Below are 20993 nucleotides of genomic sequence, written 5' to 3' on the forward strand. Positions count from 1 at the left end.
TTCCACAGCATTCTTTACAAAGCAAAGTTGAAGATGAGGAGAATTTTTTTTTATTATTGCAAACAAATTAGCTTTTAAAGTAACTTTAGAGGTGAAAAGGTGTTTTTTAAAAAATAAAATAAAATAAATAAATAAAATAAACTGAGTCAAATAAACCACCATGCAGTAGAATCAGATTGGCATTTGAATTACGTTTAGTTGCGTATAGAAGGCGAACTTGGCATACATGCCGTGTGTATTTTTGTCTTGCCCCACTATGTTCAGCATCTCAGCCCCAGCGGACCCTGTGGACACAAACCACTTAGAGAGCAGAAGATTTAATAGATTTTAAAATATTTCTCAACCAACGTGTCTCACTTTAAGAGCCAGCCCGAATAAAACTTTATATATAAAATCATCAATCAACAGTGCTCCTCAACTCCTCTGCTACCCTTTCTTTCAGCCTTTCTTTCAGAAGACAATTAAAGCATCTGTAATTAGATCTGGATATGAGAGATATCCCAGACAAATGAGTAGCAAGCATTTGCTCAAAGCTCAAATAAGTCAGAGGCGGCAAAATAATGATGTGGAATTTAAAGTGAGTCTGTTGTGTGACCGTGTTTATGGTCTGTGGTCATAATCACGAGTCTGAAATAGTGCAACAGCTGTTGGAGATTCCAAAATGAACAGTGGCAAATCGGAATAAGCCTGAGTTTATGCAATAAATAGAACCCATCCAGCGTTCTTTGGCCTGGGCGCGTTCACACTGCAGCCTGAAGTGACCCAATTCTTTTTTACTTAATGTGGCCTGTATCCTATCTTTTTATGGCGGTGTGAACAGCACAGGTCGGATTCTTTTTCGAATGTAACCCATATCCTACACGTCTCCGATGCAAATGCGACCTACTAATGTCCAGGTCGCATTCATCCGAACTGAACGTCACTGATTCTCAATAAATCTCACTATTCTCGTCCTGATACGCGCAAGTGGGAAGAAAAACAACAACCATGACGGATTATATGAGGATGAAGTTGTTAATATGCTGCTCCGGCCGGACAACAACTTCAAATGTGTAAGCTAAGCTCCACCGTTAGCCTCCATGTTTACTTCCGCAAACACTGAGCACTTCTTCTTTTTATGGCAGTTGGCGCTGACGCTATTGCGCCCTCTACTGCGCATGCGGGACACTTTCAGGTCGTTTGCCCGTTCACATTGCAGAACACATACAGGTCGCATTTACTGGCAGTGTGAACGGGCCCGGCAAAAAAATCGGAATTGCCAAAAAAATCGGAATTGGGTCACTCCAAGCTGCAGTGTGAACGCACCCAGATATCAATGTGTGAAATTCTTAAAATAAATGTACAACTTAGTTGACCAACTTACACCAAACAATTTGCTGCTGTTTTCAAACAGTTGGCTTTAGAAATTAATTTGAACTCCATCGACATCACTATGCATGTAATGACAAGAGAAACACAGGTTCTCACGCTAGCCTTTTGTCTCACAGCTTTTGTAGTTTTCAGATTTTTCTAGTTATTGCTCAATCTGTAGATATGAGCAAGTTTAGGTGAGTATATTAACACACACCTTGGTTACATGAGTGGCATGTTCTCCCCTTCTTCCCATTATGAAAAGTGGCTAGGAGCTTTTTTCTCACATTAGCATCTTAGTCAAACAGGACGTTGTGGATCACTAATTAGAGGATCTAAAACTAATGTAAGTTTTTTTTTTTTTTTAAATGCTTGAATCACATTTATTTTTATAGGAATTGTGAGGGGATAGGAGGAAACAAAATAAAATATTTTTCAAAACATGTTATGATTCAAGATGGAACTGGACCATACTCCATGGCAACAACGTTTTACACAACATGTGACTTTTAAAACTGGTGAATTTAAACATATACAAAAGAAAAATAAACTTACAGTTTAGACTACAACTACCAAAAGGAGAGGGAGAGAATTTAAGCCTTCTAGCTAGCAGTGGTAAGTAACTATGCTTCATAAAAATTACTTTAGTTATACACTGTAATTGAGCTTGGACAATGGTAAAGAGCAAGAAAGAGCAAGACCAATAGAGCCTTGACAATACATTGCTTTCCTATTTATGTGTCATTACCAATAAAAAAACAAATGTGATCTTAATGACGTCTCAATGTTGGCTCTAATGTGTTATAGCCTCCATGTATGAAAAACAATCTAACTTTTCACGCGGAACCGGAGAAGAGAAAATTTCCTGATGGCAGCCTCTAGAAGAAAGACAGGCCACACTGCCTCTCGCTTCAGGTGCAGCTTTTCCTCAAAAATTTTACATTTTCCTTACTGTGTGATGGTTGTAACTTTTTTATGTTGTGCTACTTTCTTTGTATAATGTTTGTTACCTTATGTTTTTATTTGAATCAGGCTCAAATGTTTTTTTTAGAATTTGTATAAAGATCGGCAAAAAAAAAAAAAGAAAAAAAAGGCATGTATCAATGCAATCCACTGTATCTCTGTTTAGCCAATAAATTCACTTTTTCTGACTGGTCAGGTTGCGACAGCAGGCAGCAAGTGACAGGAGATTCTGTATCGTATGGATCAACAGAATGGTGAATAAACAGGTGGAGAAGAAAATCGCTGAAGTGCAGGAAGAGATTCTTCTCATGTATCTCGAGCTGAGAGTGCACATAGCAGCCAAGTTTAAGGAGCATTTGGGAGAAGCAGTGGTGACTCAAAACAGAGAAACCCCCGGATTTAATAGGTTATCTGATACAGAAGAGATGGAGACAATGCAGCTTACAGATGAAGGAGGAGGAGAAAAACCACAGAGCGGTAGTGACTATCCAACACACTCATCACCAGAACCAGATCAAGGCTTCAGGAAGACTTTAGGCACATTCAGTGAATTCGATTTGGTGGATATCAGAGACACAGACGTCAAGCATTTTCCCGGCAATGATCACAGTGCGTCGCAAGAGGCCCGACGAGAGCCGATTTCTCCGTCAGGTGACCCAGCTGTCTGTGACAGCTGCAAGCTGATGAAGAAATCAGTGGAGAAACAATGCCCCCACGATCCCTCCCAAATGCTCACGGGCAGAGAGGAGGAAAGCGTCGAGGACAAAGCAAAAGCGGAGCAGGACGCACTGATGAAGGCGCAGTGGAAGGAGTGGCTGGACAAGCAGGAAATGAAAGGGAAGAAGAGGCACGAACAGAGGAACGTTCACCAAAGAGCGATGAGATCGAGCTCATCAGACAAACAAACGACGAAAACAAAAAAATCTGGACAAATAGGCACCATGAAGAAAATCAAAACATATATCAGTGAATTGTTTAATTCTTCTGAAAAGAAAAAGTGGGACATGCTTTACGAGGAGGACTGACCCTCAACTCCTCACGGATTAGTTTGTTGTCTCAATGTCGTGCTGCGCATAAAGGCTCAAACTACAGTTACTCAATAAACAATGAACACAGTCTGCAGCGTACCATTTTGTCAGAACTCAAGAGAACATTAAAGTGAATTAATGCATGAGGTGAGCTGAGGCAAAGTTGACTACAAACATGGTTTCTTTACCTTCCAAACACTGCCAGATATTGAAGACACAACCAGGGTGCGCCATGATGCACAATATTAAAAATAATGTAAGTTACATACTGAAAATGGTTGTTGTTACTTATTTTCATGTAAAAGGAAAGGTAATACTGTCACAGACCATCTATGGCTAACGATCAGCTTGTCCCTGTGCAGTGCAAAAGTTTTATTTTTCTATTATTATTTTTTATCTGAATTAGTTTGGTGAGTAGTCAGACCTCAACTGGACTTATTCTGCACAGAACAGAAATCGATGTAGACGCATTTTAAGAGTTATACCATCATTCGACAAGTGAATAACGGTATAACTACACATATATATGCACAGTGTGGATGCTTGCTTGTTTGTCTATGAATTGACGCAGGAGGGGATCTCATGCAGGGACGCTGTTCATGCAAGAGCCACCAGTCCTTCCAAGCACCGACACAACAATCAAATGTGCTGTTCCGTTAACTAAATGTTCATACCTACCTCCTACTCCCTGCTAGAAAACAGTTGGTGCAGTGCAAATGCTTTTCGAAATGAAATCAAAAAAGATTACACATGAGAACTGCTCTCACTTGGCAAACATCTAAGGCAGAAATGAAGATCAAAGCTTTTAGACGCCTACATTAATATTCATTTATCAGAGGGAAAATAAAGGCTCAGACCACATTTGTCAGAAAACATCCAGAGCTCTTCAAAACTTCAGAAAATGGCAACGGCAAACTCCAACCGCGTCCAGAACCATCAATATTATTAAATTATAGTTAACGGGGGGTTTTGTTAAAATGTCGTACAACATTCGTTTTCTCACATATTCCAAGTCAGTGTTGAGCGCTCGGTCACAATGGGGCCAATCAATATTTAATTTGGTCATTTTGGTCCACTACGCATTACATATACAGTAACAGGAAGGCAGGCTGAATGTTCGGATGTTTTCTGCTACATGAAGTGTTTTACATGCAAGTCAAAAAAGTTCAGTTCTGAATTTACCTGACCATGTGTTTAAAACAGGTTTGCTGTGAGTCTCTCAGAAGTTTCGTTGCAAATTTCAAATAGAAATTCTGTCCTTTGACACTGACTTTCTTCTTGCCCTTCGTCCTTTGTGCTGGGGTGCAGAACTGGCTGCTGTCTGTTCACTAATGTTCACTATATTAAGGCCTTAACAGAACAGATGCATTCATACTGAGATCAAACAGCACGCATATCAAAATTTGTGCAGACAACAGACTGGACTGGATTTTATTTAAGAGTGTCAGATTGAAATGAGCTTAATGCAAATGCACACCACACTTTTGAGATTATTTACTTTTAAAAAAAATTGTGAAAACCATGTATAGTTTTCCTTCCACTCCACCAGCATGTTTGTACTACTTTGAGTTGGTCTATTACACTAAATCTAACACATTGTAAATGTTGGCAAATTAGGTCATTATTGGTTGTGAAGGCAAGAGAAAGTCAGCAATCATATTTCAAAGGAAACACTGGAAAGGACTCATAGCAAGCTGAAAGCTTTTTTTTTATTATTATTATTTATGATGTACCAAAGTGCTTACAGCAGGACAGTCTCATCTCTCTTGGAAGTCAAATCAGATTTTCACCAGCAGGTGGCACTAGGTCTCTTCCAAGGTGCATCACAAGTAACGCTTCACATCAGCAGCACCAACAGAAACACCATCCTGCAGATACTGTACTGAATTACTTGCTGTCTGTCGTTTCATTGCACTTTGTAAAGGAGATGACGATGTGCCAAAGTATGGAGCCAGACCATTAAATAAAACCAGAACCTCAAAGAGGTGCCAGTCCTAAAAAATACGCTCACTAAAACAACATGTGCTGCACACACACTAAGTGTGAGGGTGAGACTAACACCTGCGATACAGGAGTAAGTTATCTTGTAATGATTTGTAATGATTTCCAACTCCTGTAGTCAAACCTAACACGAGAAAATAAGAAGCTTTATTGTGGTGCAAGTGGTGAGCTAATTGAAACTGTAAATACAAAAACTGCTGGATTAGTTCAATCAAAATGATGGGTTAACAATACCCATTCGTGCAGAGAGTTAGAGATCTCACAGCCCACTTTTCTATCAGACCACTACAAAGAAAACAACAAAACAAAACAATACTCATCCATTCCTTCAATAAAATGTTCCATCTGCCTTTTGGCTTATTTTTTTTTAACAGATTGCCATTTTACTAGACTCTAGATATAAGATGTATTAGAATTAACAAAAGCTGTAAACTTCTGCCATAGCTTAAATCATTTTGATTTAGAACTGATTTTGACTTGTATAGGCCATTACAAATAAAAATAAAAATCCGACAGAGAAAAATGAGTAGCTGCCAGGGAAGCTGTGGGTAGCCTAATAAAAACACCAAGAGTTTTACCTGTGTTCAAGTTTCCTCTGCACCTTTTGTGTCATTCAGATATTACTACCATTAGAGTTACCTTATTTAAAATAAAAAAAAAACTACAAAGTTTTAAAAGTGTACGTCTTGGACCCACTGCTTGGCTGCTCTGCATGCACAGCTATAAGTGCTGTAATGCAAAGGTAGTCAATTCACGTCCTCAAGCCGACAGAATTGTACGTTTTCTTTTTTTTTTCATGTTTCAACACAGGGGATTAAAATTTAAATAATTTCCCATCAATGACTGAAGAGAAGCATTTATGATTTATTTAGTAACTCAAGTATGCTGAAGCAGCAGGGAGACCTCAAAAAGTGAGCTGTCAGGATGGAGGATTCTCTCTGCACTGTGTGAATCTGTCCTCCTGCACGGTTCTGTCAATGTTGTGATCTGGCATTTATTAGGCTAAAAGCCTTTGCAAGACGAGGCTCTCTGGATCCACACACCAATCAACCTTTAATATGGGTATTCATTCCCAGTTAATTCAAATCCTCTTAATCCTACTACCTTTTTTTTTTTTTTTTTTTTTTACAAAACTTTTATACATTTAAGCAGTTCTGGTGCTTTTATTGGAGATTTGTCCCCACTGGAAGCATTTTTATAAACACTGAAAAACATATTCATCCAAAAGTCATCCAAAATCCTCTTTACTAGTATGTTTGAGTACCTCCAATTTGGCTGTTCAATCAGGACTTTTAGAAATGCATGAAAACGCTCCAACTCAACCCGGCATCAATGAGCCTCTTAAACAACATCATTTAAAATTATTCTGTAGAGAAATATTAATGTCAGCAAATGTGTTAATGACTCGAGTTTTACTACACGATTAGCACAAGTTTGTACCAGCTATAATTCATATTATTTTTTTATAATGAAAACTGGTAGTAAACTGATTATAGGGAGGATTGACTTTATACAGTGCAATAGGCCTATATGAGGAGGATTTTTGCCTTTTGAAATTAAAGTCACTGTTAAAAAAAAGACGTTAAAAGGTTGTTTTCTTTATAGATCTTCCAAAAAGACAGACAATACCTATTGATCAAGAAAAATGATGCAAGTCAAAGCTCTACAGTGTGAGTGAAAACATTTTCCAGGGTAGACATAGGCACTGTCCCGATCTTAAAAATGTACATGTGTAGCAGTGCAGGAGAGCAGAAGCGCTCCTTCTGTCCTCCTCTGTCACCATTATCCCCAAACAGATCAGATGCAAGCCTGCAGCAAACATGAAAATAAATAAAAATAAATAAATAAATAAAAATAAATAAATAAATAAATAAAACAGGCCTTCTTGAACGGTATATTTAGCTCATCTCAGCCATGATGACAAACATTCTTTTCCAACCAATGTTTAAAACCACCAGCTGTCCAGGTTGCAGCCTATTTGCCTAATGATCACGTATGTTTGATAAGCCAGGGGTTTAGCTAAAGTGAGCTCAAGTAAAATCAGACAGAATAATCCGGTCAGTTTTATAACAGCTCTGTCTTAGTAAAGCTTCCCCATGTGTTGGGCCAGCAATACAGAGAAAACGTGAAAATGAGAGGTACATTTTTAACATACATACATACAAGACCAAATGATATTAAAAATAAACTCTACATAAATATTTTATTGTTCAACATTTGTTAAATGTCACTTTTTTTTTTTTTTTTACATCCATCTCAATCAAACTTTACATTGAATGTCATTCATCAGCTCCAGTCGAAAGCAAGCTTCCTTTAGATTGGTGACTTGGCATCAGATCAAATGAAAGTAAAACAGCTAATTTAAAATTCTTGAGTGCTCTGTCACAATGGGACCCATCAATATTTAATTTGGTCATTTATGATAACGACTAGGAATACACTACAGCACTGGGATGACAGGCAAAAAATGTTTGGATATTCAGAATGTTACACAGACTTACAGATGATCTTTATGGCCAATTCCAACATTGGTGATTGAACAAACTTTCTATCAACAATACTACAATACTACAATACTAGTCGTTGAAATGTTTGTTTGCAACTACTGCTTGCTAGGGCAGAGAAAGGTTCACTGCAGGGAAGCTCGTTTGCATTTGGCGTCCACTCACCACTGAGGAAGTGAGGCCAACATTGAGTTGCAAATCAACTTTGTCTGTTTAGCATGAAGAGCAGGAAAACATCCCTGGGCCTTTCCTCAACATGTGTTAGATTCAGAATCAGCAGCCATCGCCTGCTGGGGGAGACATTACTGTTGTCTGCTTTCCTTTCGTTTTCATACCCAGTGTTATCTATGAATGCTCACAGTGGCTCTACTTCTAATTCTTATGTTATTAATAGCAAGAGAGAGGAAGAACCAGAAATGTGCACACAGACAATGTTCACTCAAAGCGAGGGCGCACTTTTCCTTTTTGGCCAAAACTTGCCAGATTTTCAACAAATTTCAAACTGGTGGCATTTTGATTGTTTTGTGTTTTGTATTTTGTCTGCCATCTTTGCACATGCTGATCCAATGTTTTGACTGATGAGTCACTGATGTCATGTCTGGTGGATTTGGGCCTGGACCAAAATGCAGACAACTGAGAGGCATCTTCACTGAGTCCATGTTTTAATGGAAAAAAAAAAAAGAAAGAAAAGCTTATATACAGAGAGGTAAACTGCAGGGAAGGCAAGGCAACGAGGAGGTTACAAGGAGAAACTAACAACAACAATATATCAGGAGGATCCAGTGAGGAGTGACAGAAGTAAAAGAGCTTATAGTGACAGCTGGAACAATAGGCTATAGGGCTGATTGGCTAATAGGATGCAGGTGTGGGGTGAGAGAAAGGTAGACGGAGAGGGGAGAAAGAGAGAAGCACCAGGGAGCAACAGAGAACAAACAGGGGAATTATCTTTAACCACAACTAAAATAAGGAATAAATAAACTAAACGAACTAAGAGCAGCCTAAGAAGAGTAAGACATGACAAGACTGATTAGGTGAAAATTAAAATAACTGGACTAACAGAAATGAACATGGATGAAGGAAAATAATGAAAATAAGAAATCAATACAGGAAAATAACAGAATCAAAGAGCCCAAACAAAATGGGAGATGATATTTGATGATTTTCCCAGGTGGGAAGGTTGGATTAAAAGCAAATTTGTTAAATCCATTGCTTTATCTTTTGATCCAGAAGGCTGATTCATCTAATTGTTTTCTCTATTCTCTCATTTACAATTATCACCATGCAGACATTCACTGGATGTCACTGTGTTCACACAGAAGTGGAAGGAGTTTATTTGTGGAATAATACTGTAGAGATTAACCACTTAAGAATTATGTTTCCAATTCCCAATCTCCAGCTTTTGTAAATCGTTGGCCTGTATACTAAAAGCAATTTTAGCATGTTCCAGACATGACTCCGATTGAAAGTTAGAAGAGTTTTTATTCCGGTAACGTCCTAAGTTTATTTTATATTTTAGTCTGCAACGCCGTGTTTTTTCACATGTGCTGGAGAGCATTTAAGGCGTTATGTGACAAAACCATCTTAGACAGCAGAGAACAAAGCTTGAGGGCCACATACTGGCACAGAGCACGGTTCATACACTACTGACTGGGTGTTTTGGATTTGTCCTACAGTTCGTAAAGGGGACAAATGTCATTTCCAAAGAAGCAAACAATGCAATCAGTGGAAAGGAGAAGTGAAACCAGATTGGGAGGCAATGCAGGTAAGGTTATTCCCAAAGGCACGTTGAGAGGTGATGGATGGAAGAACATGGATTTTTGTTGTTGTTGTTGTTTTCCTATCACTGAAGCAAGAGGTGAACAAAGAACCGGGTCGGTTTGCTGTGCAAGCACTTTAAACTTTGCAGCCAGGCTGAAAAGTGTTTACTTAGCCTTTATCAGATGTTACTGACCAGCTTTATAATAATGTTACAGTAATTTGAACAAATAAACAAGAATACAAAAAAAAAGGTTTCATGACCTGTTTTAAGATATACTGAAATTGAAAATATTCTGAAAGAAACAAATCAAAAATGTAGAAGGAACAAAGCATAAGAAGAAGAAACACCTCAAAGGAAATTAATTCATAATACTAACACATAATGTACTGAAAATGGCAAGATTTATAAATAAATGGACAACAAAGAAATGATCAAAAACACAAACACACACACAAAAAAAAGCAAAACCTAAACACTTTTGTGACAGTCGGTTAACTAGAAACAATGACGGGTTGCCATGGCTTCCCAAACAGCCAACGTAAGAAAAACAAGAGAGCTCAAATATGAACAGCCACAAAAACATCACTCTCCAAAACTTCATCTGGCATTCAAAAAAAAAAAAAAAAAAAAACTTTAAACTGGAGTGGTATGACTGAAAAACACAGAAAGTTTTTCAAACCTGTTTATGGATTTGGTAATCAGTCTTCATCTAAAGTTTCATCAAAGCAATACAAAAATAAGAGCGAGTAAGACAACATCCGAGCAGACACCTGGATAAAGGACATTAAAGGCAGCACACTGTCAAACTAAATGAACAGTTCATTTAAATGAACAGTTCAGCAGTTTTGACAAAACTTGGTTTGATGAGAAAAAAGTAATTTTTCTCATCAAATTCCCCTTGATGTCCATCACAAATGTCTACTTATACGCTATACGGCTTCGTTTGCACAACACAAATCCCCTAGCATTTTGGTAAATATATTACATCAAATAAAAAGGTTCTTAAGCCTGAAGTTGCATTTTATACTAATTTGCAAATAAAGTCATCATTCATCTCGTTTCGGTGCCGTCCATAACACAACCCAGCAGACAGAGCATTTTGATAGGTTGCTCAGAAATTAATTTGTTCTGAACGTTACTGCATACCAGTTCGCCACTGTGATCCTTTTAAATATACAACGAGGAGGGAGTTCATGTGTGTTGCTTCTTTTCCTGCAGAGTGTGGCTCAAAGCCGCAGCTCAAAGCTTCCTGTCAGCTTTGAAGACTAATTTCTAAATCCCTAGTTTAGACTAACTTTAAGTTAAATCATCATATATTTTTTTTGTCATAAACCCCCCAAAAAATGATTATCTTGTATTGATAAAGTAGAAAATTATTATTCCCATGAATCTCAAGATTACTTTTTTTTTATTATTAGCCATGGTTTGAATATGCACAAAGTTTAAAACAGTCAGTGATGATGTCTAGCAGTAAAACAATTGTTTTTTTGTTCCCAAATGTATTTATTTAATTTGATCAAATATATATATATTTTTTTTTCTTCTGCAGTGTTTGTCACATTTATTAGTACCTGTTGGTAAGATTTTTAATCATAGCACGTTTATTTTGTGAGAAAAAATGTTTAGTTAAGGCTTTCCTGAATGTTCTAGATATTCTTTTTCATTTTGGTTATGAACTTTGTAACTTAATTCACAGGATAAGCTTTTTGATACTCCAGAGAAAACATTTTCCATAACTTTGTTTCCAATTCTGCTCTTATCTCAAATGAAACAATGGTATTCACATCAACTATATTTGCTTTCTTTCTTTCTTTTCTTTTTTTTTTTACTTATCTCTCTTTCCTTGTTTTTCCATTTATGCTTGAAATGCTGACTTGGATCAACATCCTGCTCACTTGTTGCATTACATTACCATTTTAAACCGAAGCAGCTGAGGCACAGCAGTCGAGCTGAACCAAAATGTTTAATTGTTGTACCTGAGTTTGCTTGAATATGTTTTGTTGGAATCTGAAGAAACTCCTGAACAAATTGCCTGTGATGATTTCTTAATCCTCAACTTCTTAACATTACGCTGTATTTATTCTACATGCAGTATATTGTATTAATCGTTTTTTACTGTAAACTCTGTTTGAAGTATGCTCTTTCTCTAATGGAGTACATTTTACTTAAGTTTCTCTTTTCTTTCTTTTACTTTGGAATTTTTATGTTACAAGATTTTATTTACTTGTACTTAGAAGTTATGAATCTCCTGATAGAGCAACATTTTTTTTTAAGCTGGTCCTTCATAGGACCAAAGGGAGGAAGTGTTATGACAAGACTGGTTTATTTCAATCAATCAAGCAAGCAATCAATTTTATCTAGGAAGCACCCTCCATGTAGGAGGCAGCACGATGGAAACGCATAATAAAGGATATTTCTGAACTGGGTTTGAATTGTAGAGGGTCACAGTCTGCAGGTACAAATACCAGAGTTGTGAAGTGAAATGAAACTGGTGGGATCCTCCTTTTTACTCCCCTCTTTGTTAGAGAGCTGGTGGATATTAAAAGCGATGTACTTTCATCTTTTCTTCACTTCCCTGGACTAGCCTGGGGAGTCATTGTTCATATTCTTTGCTTAATTTCTCAAAGCTATTAATATCATTAATCAATTATCTTCTCTAGCTAAGTGAGCATAAGGAAACAATGAGACAGGGCATGTTTTACATATATAAAAATATGACTTACTTGTTGATGCAACTTAAAAAAAAAACAATTTGTGCTTCTTTACGTGATGAAGATGCAAAGCTGATTCATGGCATTAATGCATACTGTATCCATTAAGCATGATACAGAAAATGTTAAATCGCAGAAAAAGAAACACCAGTCGCACGTGTTTTACATCGGATATATTTAGCAGTGAGCATTGTAGCCTCTTTGACACAAAAACCTACTTTCCAGGTTGGAGTGATAAATATTTCAAAAGACTGAAAATGAGCTGAGCAGAAAAAAGTAAGCGGAAGAGCAGGACAGCACGACTGAGAGCAAGTGGAAGAGCGCCGCATCTTAGATTGACAGTGTAAGAAGTAGAGGGGGAGATGTTTCCTAGTTTTTATCATGCAGTAGAGAAAATAAAACGAGTCTTAAACTCAAGATGGAAGCTTTTCTGGTTACAGCCAGAAGCCGAACAGCGTGATGTGAACCTTGATCAGTTTTAAGTAACTTTGTTTTTTTAGGCTGTAATGAGAAACAGCACACATAGAAATTGTGCTAAATCCACATCATTGCAAAACAACCATTTGATTTCCATACATTTTGTTCAAATTTTACTCATTGATCAAACAATGTCAAATATCACAGCTCTAAGACGGTCAGGCCAGTTGGTGACATACGGTTTGTCACGAAAACAAAAAGCCCACATGTTAGTTCTTTAAAAGCTATCTGAGCAATTTTGTCTAAATGACACCCATACAACTACGTACCACAGTTTCAAACAAACATGACTGAAAGGTTCAAACAAGCTGATTCAATGGAGTTTCTTTTCTCAGCATTCGTTGGAATATCTCCTATTGTAAAAAGTCAACACTGCCTAGCCAGAAGACCTGCACAATACACTGAATTGCAGTCTTCATTAAAATATTTGTGAGAAACAAACAAACAAACAAAAAAAACAAAGAAAAAAATGTTGTAAGGACAATTTGTGTAACACTGCAAAGAACTGCATGGATGCAAATTCAGCAGCACCCATTTACCCTCTTGTTGTCAGCAGCGTTTGTCGGACGGATGAACTCCCATTGCTCTTGATGCTCAGCCTGTAGGCGTGCAGATGCAAAAGTTCACAGAGAGTGATAGTAAAAGGTGATGATGGAAAAGCAAAGTGAGAAACACGTGGGTTAAAACCAGCCGCTATCATCATACCAGCTATGTAACATTGTCCATGTCTTCTACTGCAAAATCCCAATCTGTTTTTTTTGTTTGTTTTGTTTTGTTTTGTTTTGTTCTTGTTGTTCTTGACATTTGTTCAACAAATCGCAGAACAATTTCACGACCTACTATAAACAAAAGATGTAAACTATACAGCAGGTCTTTGGTTTTTTTTTTTTTTTTTTTTTGTAATTAGCTGAAAAATAAAGCTTCTGATTTGCTGTTTATAGTGGTCTTGGTTAAAATAATGACCCTCTTGTTGATATATAATTTTCATATAATGACTTTCTGTTTAGAATATTTGAACATGAATTTTCCTCTTGTTCAATGATGGGTGGAGGTAGGCACCAATCCCCCACTCTGTAAAGCGCCAGATCTCAAAGTCCCACTGGACGAAAGCACAAGCCCCCCACTGACCCGACGGTCAGCCAGAAAGCCTACAGTGATATTTGCATGGTATGAGCCCAAAATGAGTGGATGGAAATGTGTTGCGACTGGCGTAACGTGCTTCATAGGTGAGGTAGGTAATGATTGACAGACTATACTGTGCAGGGACTAAGATCAGTGAAATGCAAAGCAAAACTTTTCAACAAATGCCAAATGGTTTCCTCAATAAATGTTAACTTATATTATGTATATGGATTTTACCTGTTTAAACATGCAAACTAAAGAGGATGAAAGGGGATGGACTTCTGTTATTTGGGGGGGGGGGTTACAAAAGAATTTTGTTCTTCAGGGGTTTAACTTCCCTGATATGCTTTGCTGATGTCTCTGCACACATAATAAATATGTTTTGCACTGTAAATCCCAAAAGCAGAATTACTTTTTTTTTTTTTTTACTGCATTGATTCAATTAATAAATTGCTTTCAGAGCTTGGCACCAAACATCTGTCATAGCTCACCATTTAAATTAAATATTTAAATGACTTTTTGCTCATGCTCAACAGTTTGTATTTTATTTATGACATTTCAGCACTCTGCAAAAGCAGTCACACCCCTTAAACACTTATGCATTTTGTTGTGTCACAACTATAAACTTCTATAGATTTAAGTGGACTTTTGAAGGGGAAAGTAAGTAAAAATGGTTCAATTAAAAAAAGGTGGTTTGCATTTGTATCCAACTTACTTCGTTACCTCTCAATAAAAGACAATCTGCAATTGATGTAGTGTAATAATTCACTTACTCTTTTCACATGCAGCAGCTGTGATGTTGTCTCAGGTGTAAAACCCAAAGCAACATCTTAATCCTATAATACACTAAGCAGTGCCTCTCATCTGATCTCTTTTCATTCCCGTGTCATCTCATTATTCCTTATCCCCTTTATTGCAAACACATTTAGTTCCTGATGCCGGTTATTCAATCTGACAAGAAATGACCACATCACTGTTGCACTGATGCAACGTAGCCGTGTTTACAAAGCGTTTGCCACTGCAATGCTCCTTCACAGCACGCGGAAAATCAAACAAATGTCCAACAAAAGCTGGGATAAAAATGGCAACCGTACCACGAGAACCGAGTGCTAAAACTTCATCGTGTCTCGCCAGATCCGTGCGCGTTATGTAACCGTAGACTGCAAAAACAGACCCGCTCCAGTGATGCCAACAATACTTGCCTTCTTATCCCTTTTCAACTTGGTACTCTGCACTTTCCTTTCAAATTTATTGGCTCTAGCCAATTGCAGCGAGGAGAGTGCTTAATGTCTAAATCATTTTTAGACAGAACTCTGGATGGTGTTCAGAGGCGAGTCGTGAAGCACTGAAAAGTGGCCACATTAAAAGCTTTGCCATAGCCGATGCCACTTAAACAGAACACACTCGTGTGTTCTCCAGTGTTACACACCTGTACGCCCATTCATTTTTCTGTATTTTCTTGTACTAAACTCTAAACGTTACAGCAGGTCAGGCTGTCTGGTTAAGATAACCTAAACACTTGGCTGTCACTATTCTCATCATACTGTCTGCATTTTCCAGCCTAAATCATAATGATCATACCCCTTGAACATTTCGTTCATGTTTCTGATCTACACCATTCCACTGTAGCTCTGCCTGTAGGTTTGGGTTGTTATCTAACAGGCTTTCATCCAGAAGAAGACCGTATTTAGCTCTGTGAATACTTTGGGATCACACTGACTCAGAGTTGGGCGATGTTGGGAACTCAACCTCTGTCAAATTGCAAAGGTATGAAAAGCTAATGATCTGTGAGCATGCAGTCTTGCTTCTGTCCCCAACCCAAAGATCCTGGGACACTAGATGACACAGTGTCCACTGCACTGAAGGACAAGGCGCCGGACACAGAAACTGTTTAGAAAGAGTTGATCATGAAGTCATTGCTGTGTTAAATTTACAAATAGAGGGAACACAAGACCCAAGGAGGTCCTTTGCTGTTGAAGAAGGGGTAAAAGTGACTGTAGCTCACTTGTTCAGCCAATACAGACCGACCCGAGACACGCTAGAATGAAGTGAAAAGAAAAAAAAAATCAATGAGCGCATCACATGACAGAGTCAGGGGAAAGGCTGCTGCCCCATTATCATTATCATCATCATCGTCGTCAAACTTGTCTCCTTTCCTCAACATCCAGCTAAATTAGGTCCAGCCAAGCTTTGATCTTCATCGTGGCCTTACTCGGCTGCAGTATATGACCTCTTCTACGTGACTGTGTTGCTGCGCGGCTTGTTACTCACAGAATCACTCGCGTTTTTACGCAGCTGCTCTTCCTCTCCTCCCAGCTCCGCGGCGGGATCCACCACCAGCTTCTCGAAGCACGCCGAACCGAGAGAGGAGCTCTTCTGCTGGCACATCATCAGATGGGACACGGGGAGTTTGGGGCTCCCGTGGGCCGTCAGCTCCGGTTTGCTGCCTGTGGCCCCAGAAGATGTCCCCAGAGCCTGACAGTCGGAGCTCATCTCTGAGGTCGCGTCGCCTCCGCCGGCGGCGAGCTTGTCTCTTTCGAAAGGAGCCGGAGTGGAGCAGCATAAGTTCGGCTGCGATGACGAAAACACCCGGTCCAGCTGTTTCTTTTTCCTCCTGAACATCCACAAGCCGGACTCCTTCTTGGTGCCCTCCGCTCCTCCACCTCCTCCGGCTCCGCGGCGCTCCGAGCCCAGCTTCGGACTGAGCCACGGCTTGGTTTTCTCCTGGAAATTCTTCCACATCCTCCGCTGGTAGGACATGGACTCCTGGCCCCGGCCGGAGCCACCGGGTTTTGGTGATTTTTGCTCCATGGTGCCAGTGCAGCAGCCACCCAGCCTGAGCACAGTCTGTAGCTGGATCGGACGGGTGTCACAGCCGGGTTGCTGCTGCTGCTGCCGCTGCTGCTGCTTGTGTGCGCTTCAGCCGATAATCAGTTTAGAGCGCCGAGAAGGAGACGCACGCCGTGATGATGAAGTGGCTGCCAGTCCAACGGGGAACCTTGCAGAAAGACTATGCAGACGTTGTAAATTACTGTCACACAGCGCTATAAACGCAACAAACAGGCTGTTTCAACACAAGTTATCTCCTCGGTTGTAAAGTTATAAACGCACTACAGGAATTTTTTTATTTTTTTTTTTAAACCTTTCTGCGTTTGGCTTTGGGTTTCTCTCTCCGCTTTCCCTGGTGTTTAATCAGAGTTAGACCCGCTTGCTTAATTGTTGTATTCAAATACAGGCAGTGCGCCTCCCTCTGGCCAAACCTCTTGACTTGGTCATCGGTATGCTGGCGATTTTGACACACAACAACCCCTAATACCTTGTGGAGAAGCTTTTGATCTACTTTTAAAACCTCCCTTCCTCTCGAACGTTTTTAACACACGCCAGATTAATTGTGGTGATCATGCTTTTGTTTACCTCAGAAAAGCATAATCTTGCTAAAGTTTTCTACATTTTGTCACATAGGAATAAAAAATTGTGGGGCTTTGTGGTCAACACTAAATAGTGCAGTTTTAAAGTGGAAGTGAAGTGACAGACAGTCTTCAAAATTTCTAAAAAAAAAAAAGAAAAAAAGAGGAAATCTGAAAGGTGTGGCATGCCTTTGTACTCAACCAACCCCTTAATATAAACCTGTCGCTCTGGCTGTATGCCTAAGATTGGTGTTTTACATTTACGTTAAGTAGTCCCCAGTATTTGCAGTCTCTTGCTAACTACGTTTAGCTTTTCCACACCTGCTAAAAAAAAAAGAAAGCGGGGTAATGTTCGCTCTTTTCGTTATCTAGCAGAATAAAAGACACCAAAAGCAGAAAGAACTAACACATTGCAGCAAGATAGCGAGAAAGCTCAGAGAACCCATTGGAGGGCTCCAGATAAATACTGAATGAAATTAATGTTAATACAACTGGATCACTATTACCACCTGCCTGCTGTGTTTCTTGGTCTTCATGTTGCTGTTTGTCCACTAATGTGAAAAGCTTTATACAGAGATTCAATTACACACAACTGGACTCTATAAATTAGTTGAGTCCTGGTTGCACTGGACTCAACGGCTTTGTAATGAAGGGGGCTAAATACAAATTAAGCCTTCTTACTGCTTTTTCTTCCATTATGTGTTGCTTTGTCTTGCTCTATCCAACACATTAAAGAGGAATGGGTGTTTTTGCAAGCCACTATGCACAGCAGAGTGTGATACTTGTCCTATTTAATGCCATATTGTTTTGTGCACATCAGCCAAGTGTGGATAGGATTTTTTTTCCCCCCCCACCAATTAGGTCAAGCTTCAGCGAACGTTATCAGCCCACGAGCAGCACCGGTAACCAGGCAGAGCTGAGCGGCCTCGTCTCCTTTGCTGATGCGTATAATAACTCATCACTTCGTCCCTTCTGGCCTTTGTTTCAGCCCTGGTCTGTGTTGCCCCCTCACCAAACACCATAAACACAGAAATAAAAATAAAAAAAAACATAAAGAAATGAAAGTGTATTAATACCTAACCCTAGCATGCATTGCATGTATAAAAAAAGGGGTCAGAGAAGAGCAATTTATCCACAGATCAAGTTCACAAAATGTTAATTCGTTTATCAAAGCCATGTGACCTTGGCCTCACCTGTGAGAGTGATGATGAAGGATGCCTTGTTCAGCAGGATCTTTGCCTTGAGTCTTGTTGAGGCAAACACGATAAACCCTAAACAGTGGGGTGATTTATAGCACTTTCAAACTCTGATGTGGAACAGACATTTTCCTTTAAAGAGACATTTCCTTAGAAACATGGGAGGAGTAGTTGTTAGCTAGATTGTCAGTTTTTCCATATCTTATTCTACAAATTAAAATGCTTTAATTACAAATTCAGACTTGCTTAGATCAATCCTTTTAGTTAAGTAGATGGATTTGTGAGGAAGCGAGCCAAAATGCCCGTCAGCTGCCACAAACGTTTTCACTGAATCAGAATGGAAAACTGACGACTCGGCATTTGGATGGCTCCGCGGTGTAATGATCCCAGTCCTCCGGATAAGAGGCTAATACGCAGCTGCACCCACCTGCAGAACATTTACACAGATATCAAATCCTGGAAATGAGCTGTTTCTCTGACTACAACAGCTTGTAAAAGTAGGAAACGGGACTGTTTGAAATTGAATTAACAGTATCTAATTCATACATTATTTTTCAGTTTCAGTCATCAACCAACCCCAGTCTTTTGGTCCACTCTTCTTTTCAGAATTGAAAAATTCAGCCACGTCAAATGAGAAAAGCAAACTTACAAAAATACAGAAAGCCAGAGTTGAACAAAAATAAACCATAACAAAAAAGCCAGCCAGGAGACACAAGGAGAATATGGGAAAACCAGGGAAATAACTGAAGGATCCAGCAAGGAGTGACTGAGAAAGAGGTGCTAAAGTACTGGGAGGTTGATTGCTGAAACAATGAACCTGGGCTGATTGCAAGTGTGAGGGGAAAGAGCAGAGGGGAAACTGAGGAGAGAGAGAAAGAGAAAGTGGCAAAAGGAGAGTAAACAGGGGATTATAAAATAAAGCAAACCAAACATAGTTAGAGTAACTAAGAATAACTAGACACGAGAAATAAGTATAACAAACTAGAATCACTAAGAAGGACCGAACTAAAGAAAAGCAAGAACAAGACTGATCCAACCAAAATAAGAAACTAACACAAAGTGAAACTAGAATCAAATCAAGCTACAAAATGACAAAAGCTCCTAAAATTATGATTCAAAACAGGCACTTTAAAAAAATAATTTTCTGTTATTAAAAATTCAGAATAATTGCAGCTGTCGTAATTTGAGATTTCCTTTTTTAAAAGCCACACTTTGTTCACACAAGTCACCAGTTTAGTTTTCAGATCCACCTGTGTCCTAAATTAGATGAGCCCCACTTGTCCACGGATGATTGTTAGGAAATCATTTTGTTAGGTTGGGAACCTTGTGGACAGCGCTGTAAAGCACAGCGATAAAATTAAACTTTAATCCACTGTAGCTACAGGCGCAGTGACACAAGCGTGAGCCGGGACATGAAGACAACCTGAGAGCATGAAAGCCTGCGCACAACGTCTCATTCCATCTTCATTATTCTTCCTGATGGATGGATGCCTTGTTGAATTGAACCATGAGAGGATGGCTTTTCTTCTCAAATGAGTTTTAGTAGACAGTTTGTCTTGATTTGCAACACATGCGTTCCATCATTTTGTTGCCAAAAACACAAAACCTTTCAAATGCAACAATTGCTTTTCTGTTTACATCCCAATGCCTAGAAGGGGTGAGGGGGATGAGGAGCTTGAGCAAGCTTTTCGGGATTAAAGGAGAGGCGGCAGCAGGTCTGCAGACCCTGCACGGCTCCATCCAAGGCAGGTCACTTTCAAGCTGCTGGAGAAAAACCAGCCCGTCATCACACACATCTTCAAACAGCCATGCATTATTTTTTTTAAGGTAAAAACACTTGTGCTTTAAAAAAAAAATGCATAGCAACATCACTTATTATGTGGGACTGGGATTATTGTTTTGCACATCTTAGATGAGATCTTACATGTGCATCTTCTCTAATCTTCCTGTGTTTAATGTGCAGAACACCAACACAGAGTCATGCCCACAACCCCCCAGCTGATTTGATTACACCTGATGGAATGGTGCAGTGTCTGAAAAAAAAAAGAAAAAAAGACGACTTCACTTCTCATCAGCTCCAGATGTATTATCTGTAGAAGCGAAGCACTAACAATATCTCCAACCAGATAAATTAGCTCATAGTGCAAGTGTATTTGACTATTAAATCAGGGTGTTTGGGAACATCATGCTGTGTTCTGATGAGTAGGAAAGCAAAAATTCAATATTCAGCTTTGACACTGCTTTTCACATGGACCATTAACATAATTACAGGTTATCTGGTATTATACAAAAGCCTTCAAGCTGATTAATTCTGCATGTGATGAACTAATAAACCCAGCTCAAATATCTTGTGAATGAACACCGCATGAAAGAGTCAGGGGAAGATCTTGCTCTTTAATGTAAAGCTAATTCAATTTCCACAGTATTTCCTGACAAGCATTTGTCAGAAAATAAGTGTAATGACAAAACTCTGAT

General features: G+C 39.0%; 2 protein-coding genes across 5 annotated transcripts in view; one reads left to right on the plus strand and one right to left on the minus strand.

Moving 5' to 3' along the window:
- The window catches only part of mctp1a (multiple C2 domains, transmembrane 1a), a 157693-nt gene extending 139922 nt beyond the window's left edge, over positions 1-17771 (minus strand). Inside the window, exon 1 of one of the 4 annotated variants that reach the window (XM_015030062.1) lies at positions 16187-17771. In XM_015030062.1, coding sequence (XP_014885548.1) covers positions 16187-16726 — 540 coding nt within the window. In that variant the 5' untranslated portion in view covers positions 16727-17771. The remainder of the gene's footprint in view (positions 1-16186) is intronic. The other 3 variants (XM_015030059.1, XM_015030060.1, XM_015030061.1) reach the window with 3 other exon arrangements.
- On the plus strand, positions 1855-3431 carry LOC106946011 (uncharacterized). The gene is made up of 3 exons (XM_015030068.1): positions 1855-1965; positions 2158-2265; positions 2510-3431. Exons 2-3 carry the CDS (start codon positions 2219-2221, stop codon positions 3336-3338), a joined length of 876 nt encoding a protein of 291 aa, XP_014885554.1. The 5' UTR covers positions 1855-1965; positions 2158-2218; the 3' UTR covers positions 3339-3431.
- Positions 17772-20993: the final 3222 nt, after the last annotated feature.

The sequence above is a fragment of the Poecilia latipinna genome, unplaced genomic scaffold, assembly GCF_001443285.1.
Source record: "Poecilia latipinna isolate Pla-1442-1.1 unplaced genomic scaffold, P_latipinna-1.0 Scaffold171, whole genome shotgun sequence".
Lineage (NCBI taxonomy): Eukaryota > Metazoa > Chordata > Actinopteri > Cyprinodontiformes > Poeciliidae > Poecilia > Poecilia latipinna.

Excerpts from the sequence above, each read along its gene's own strand:
- LOC106946011 (XM_015030068.1), top strand. The coding sequence starts at position 2,219 with ATGGCAGCCTCTAGAAGAAAGACAGGCCACACTGCCTCTCGCTTCAG. Across the intron at positions 2,266-2,509 it reads CACACTGCCTCTCGCTTCAG|GTTGCGACAGCAGGCAGCAA; the intron begins GTGCAGCTTTTC and ends CTGACTGGTCAG.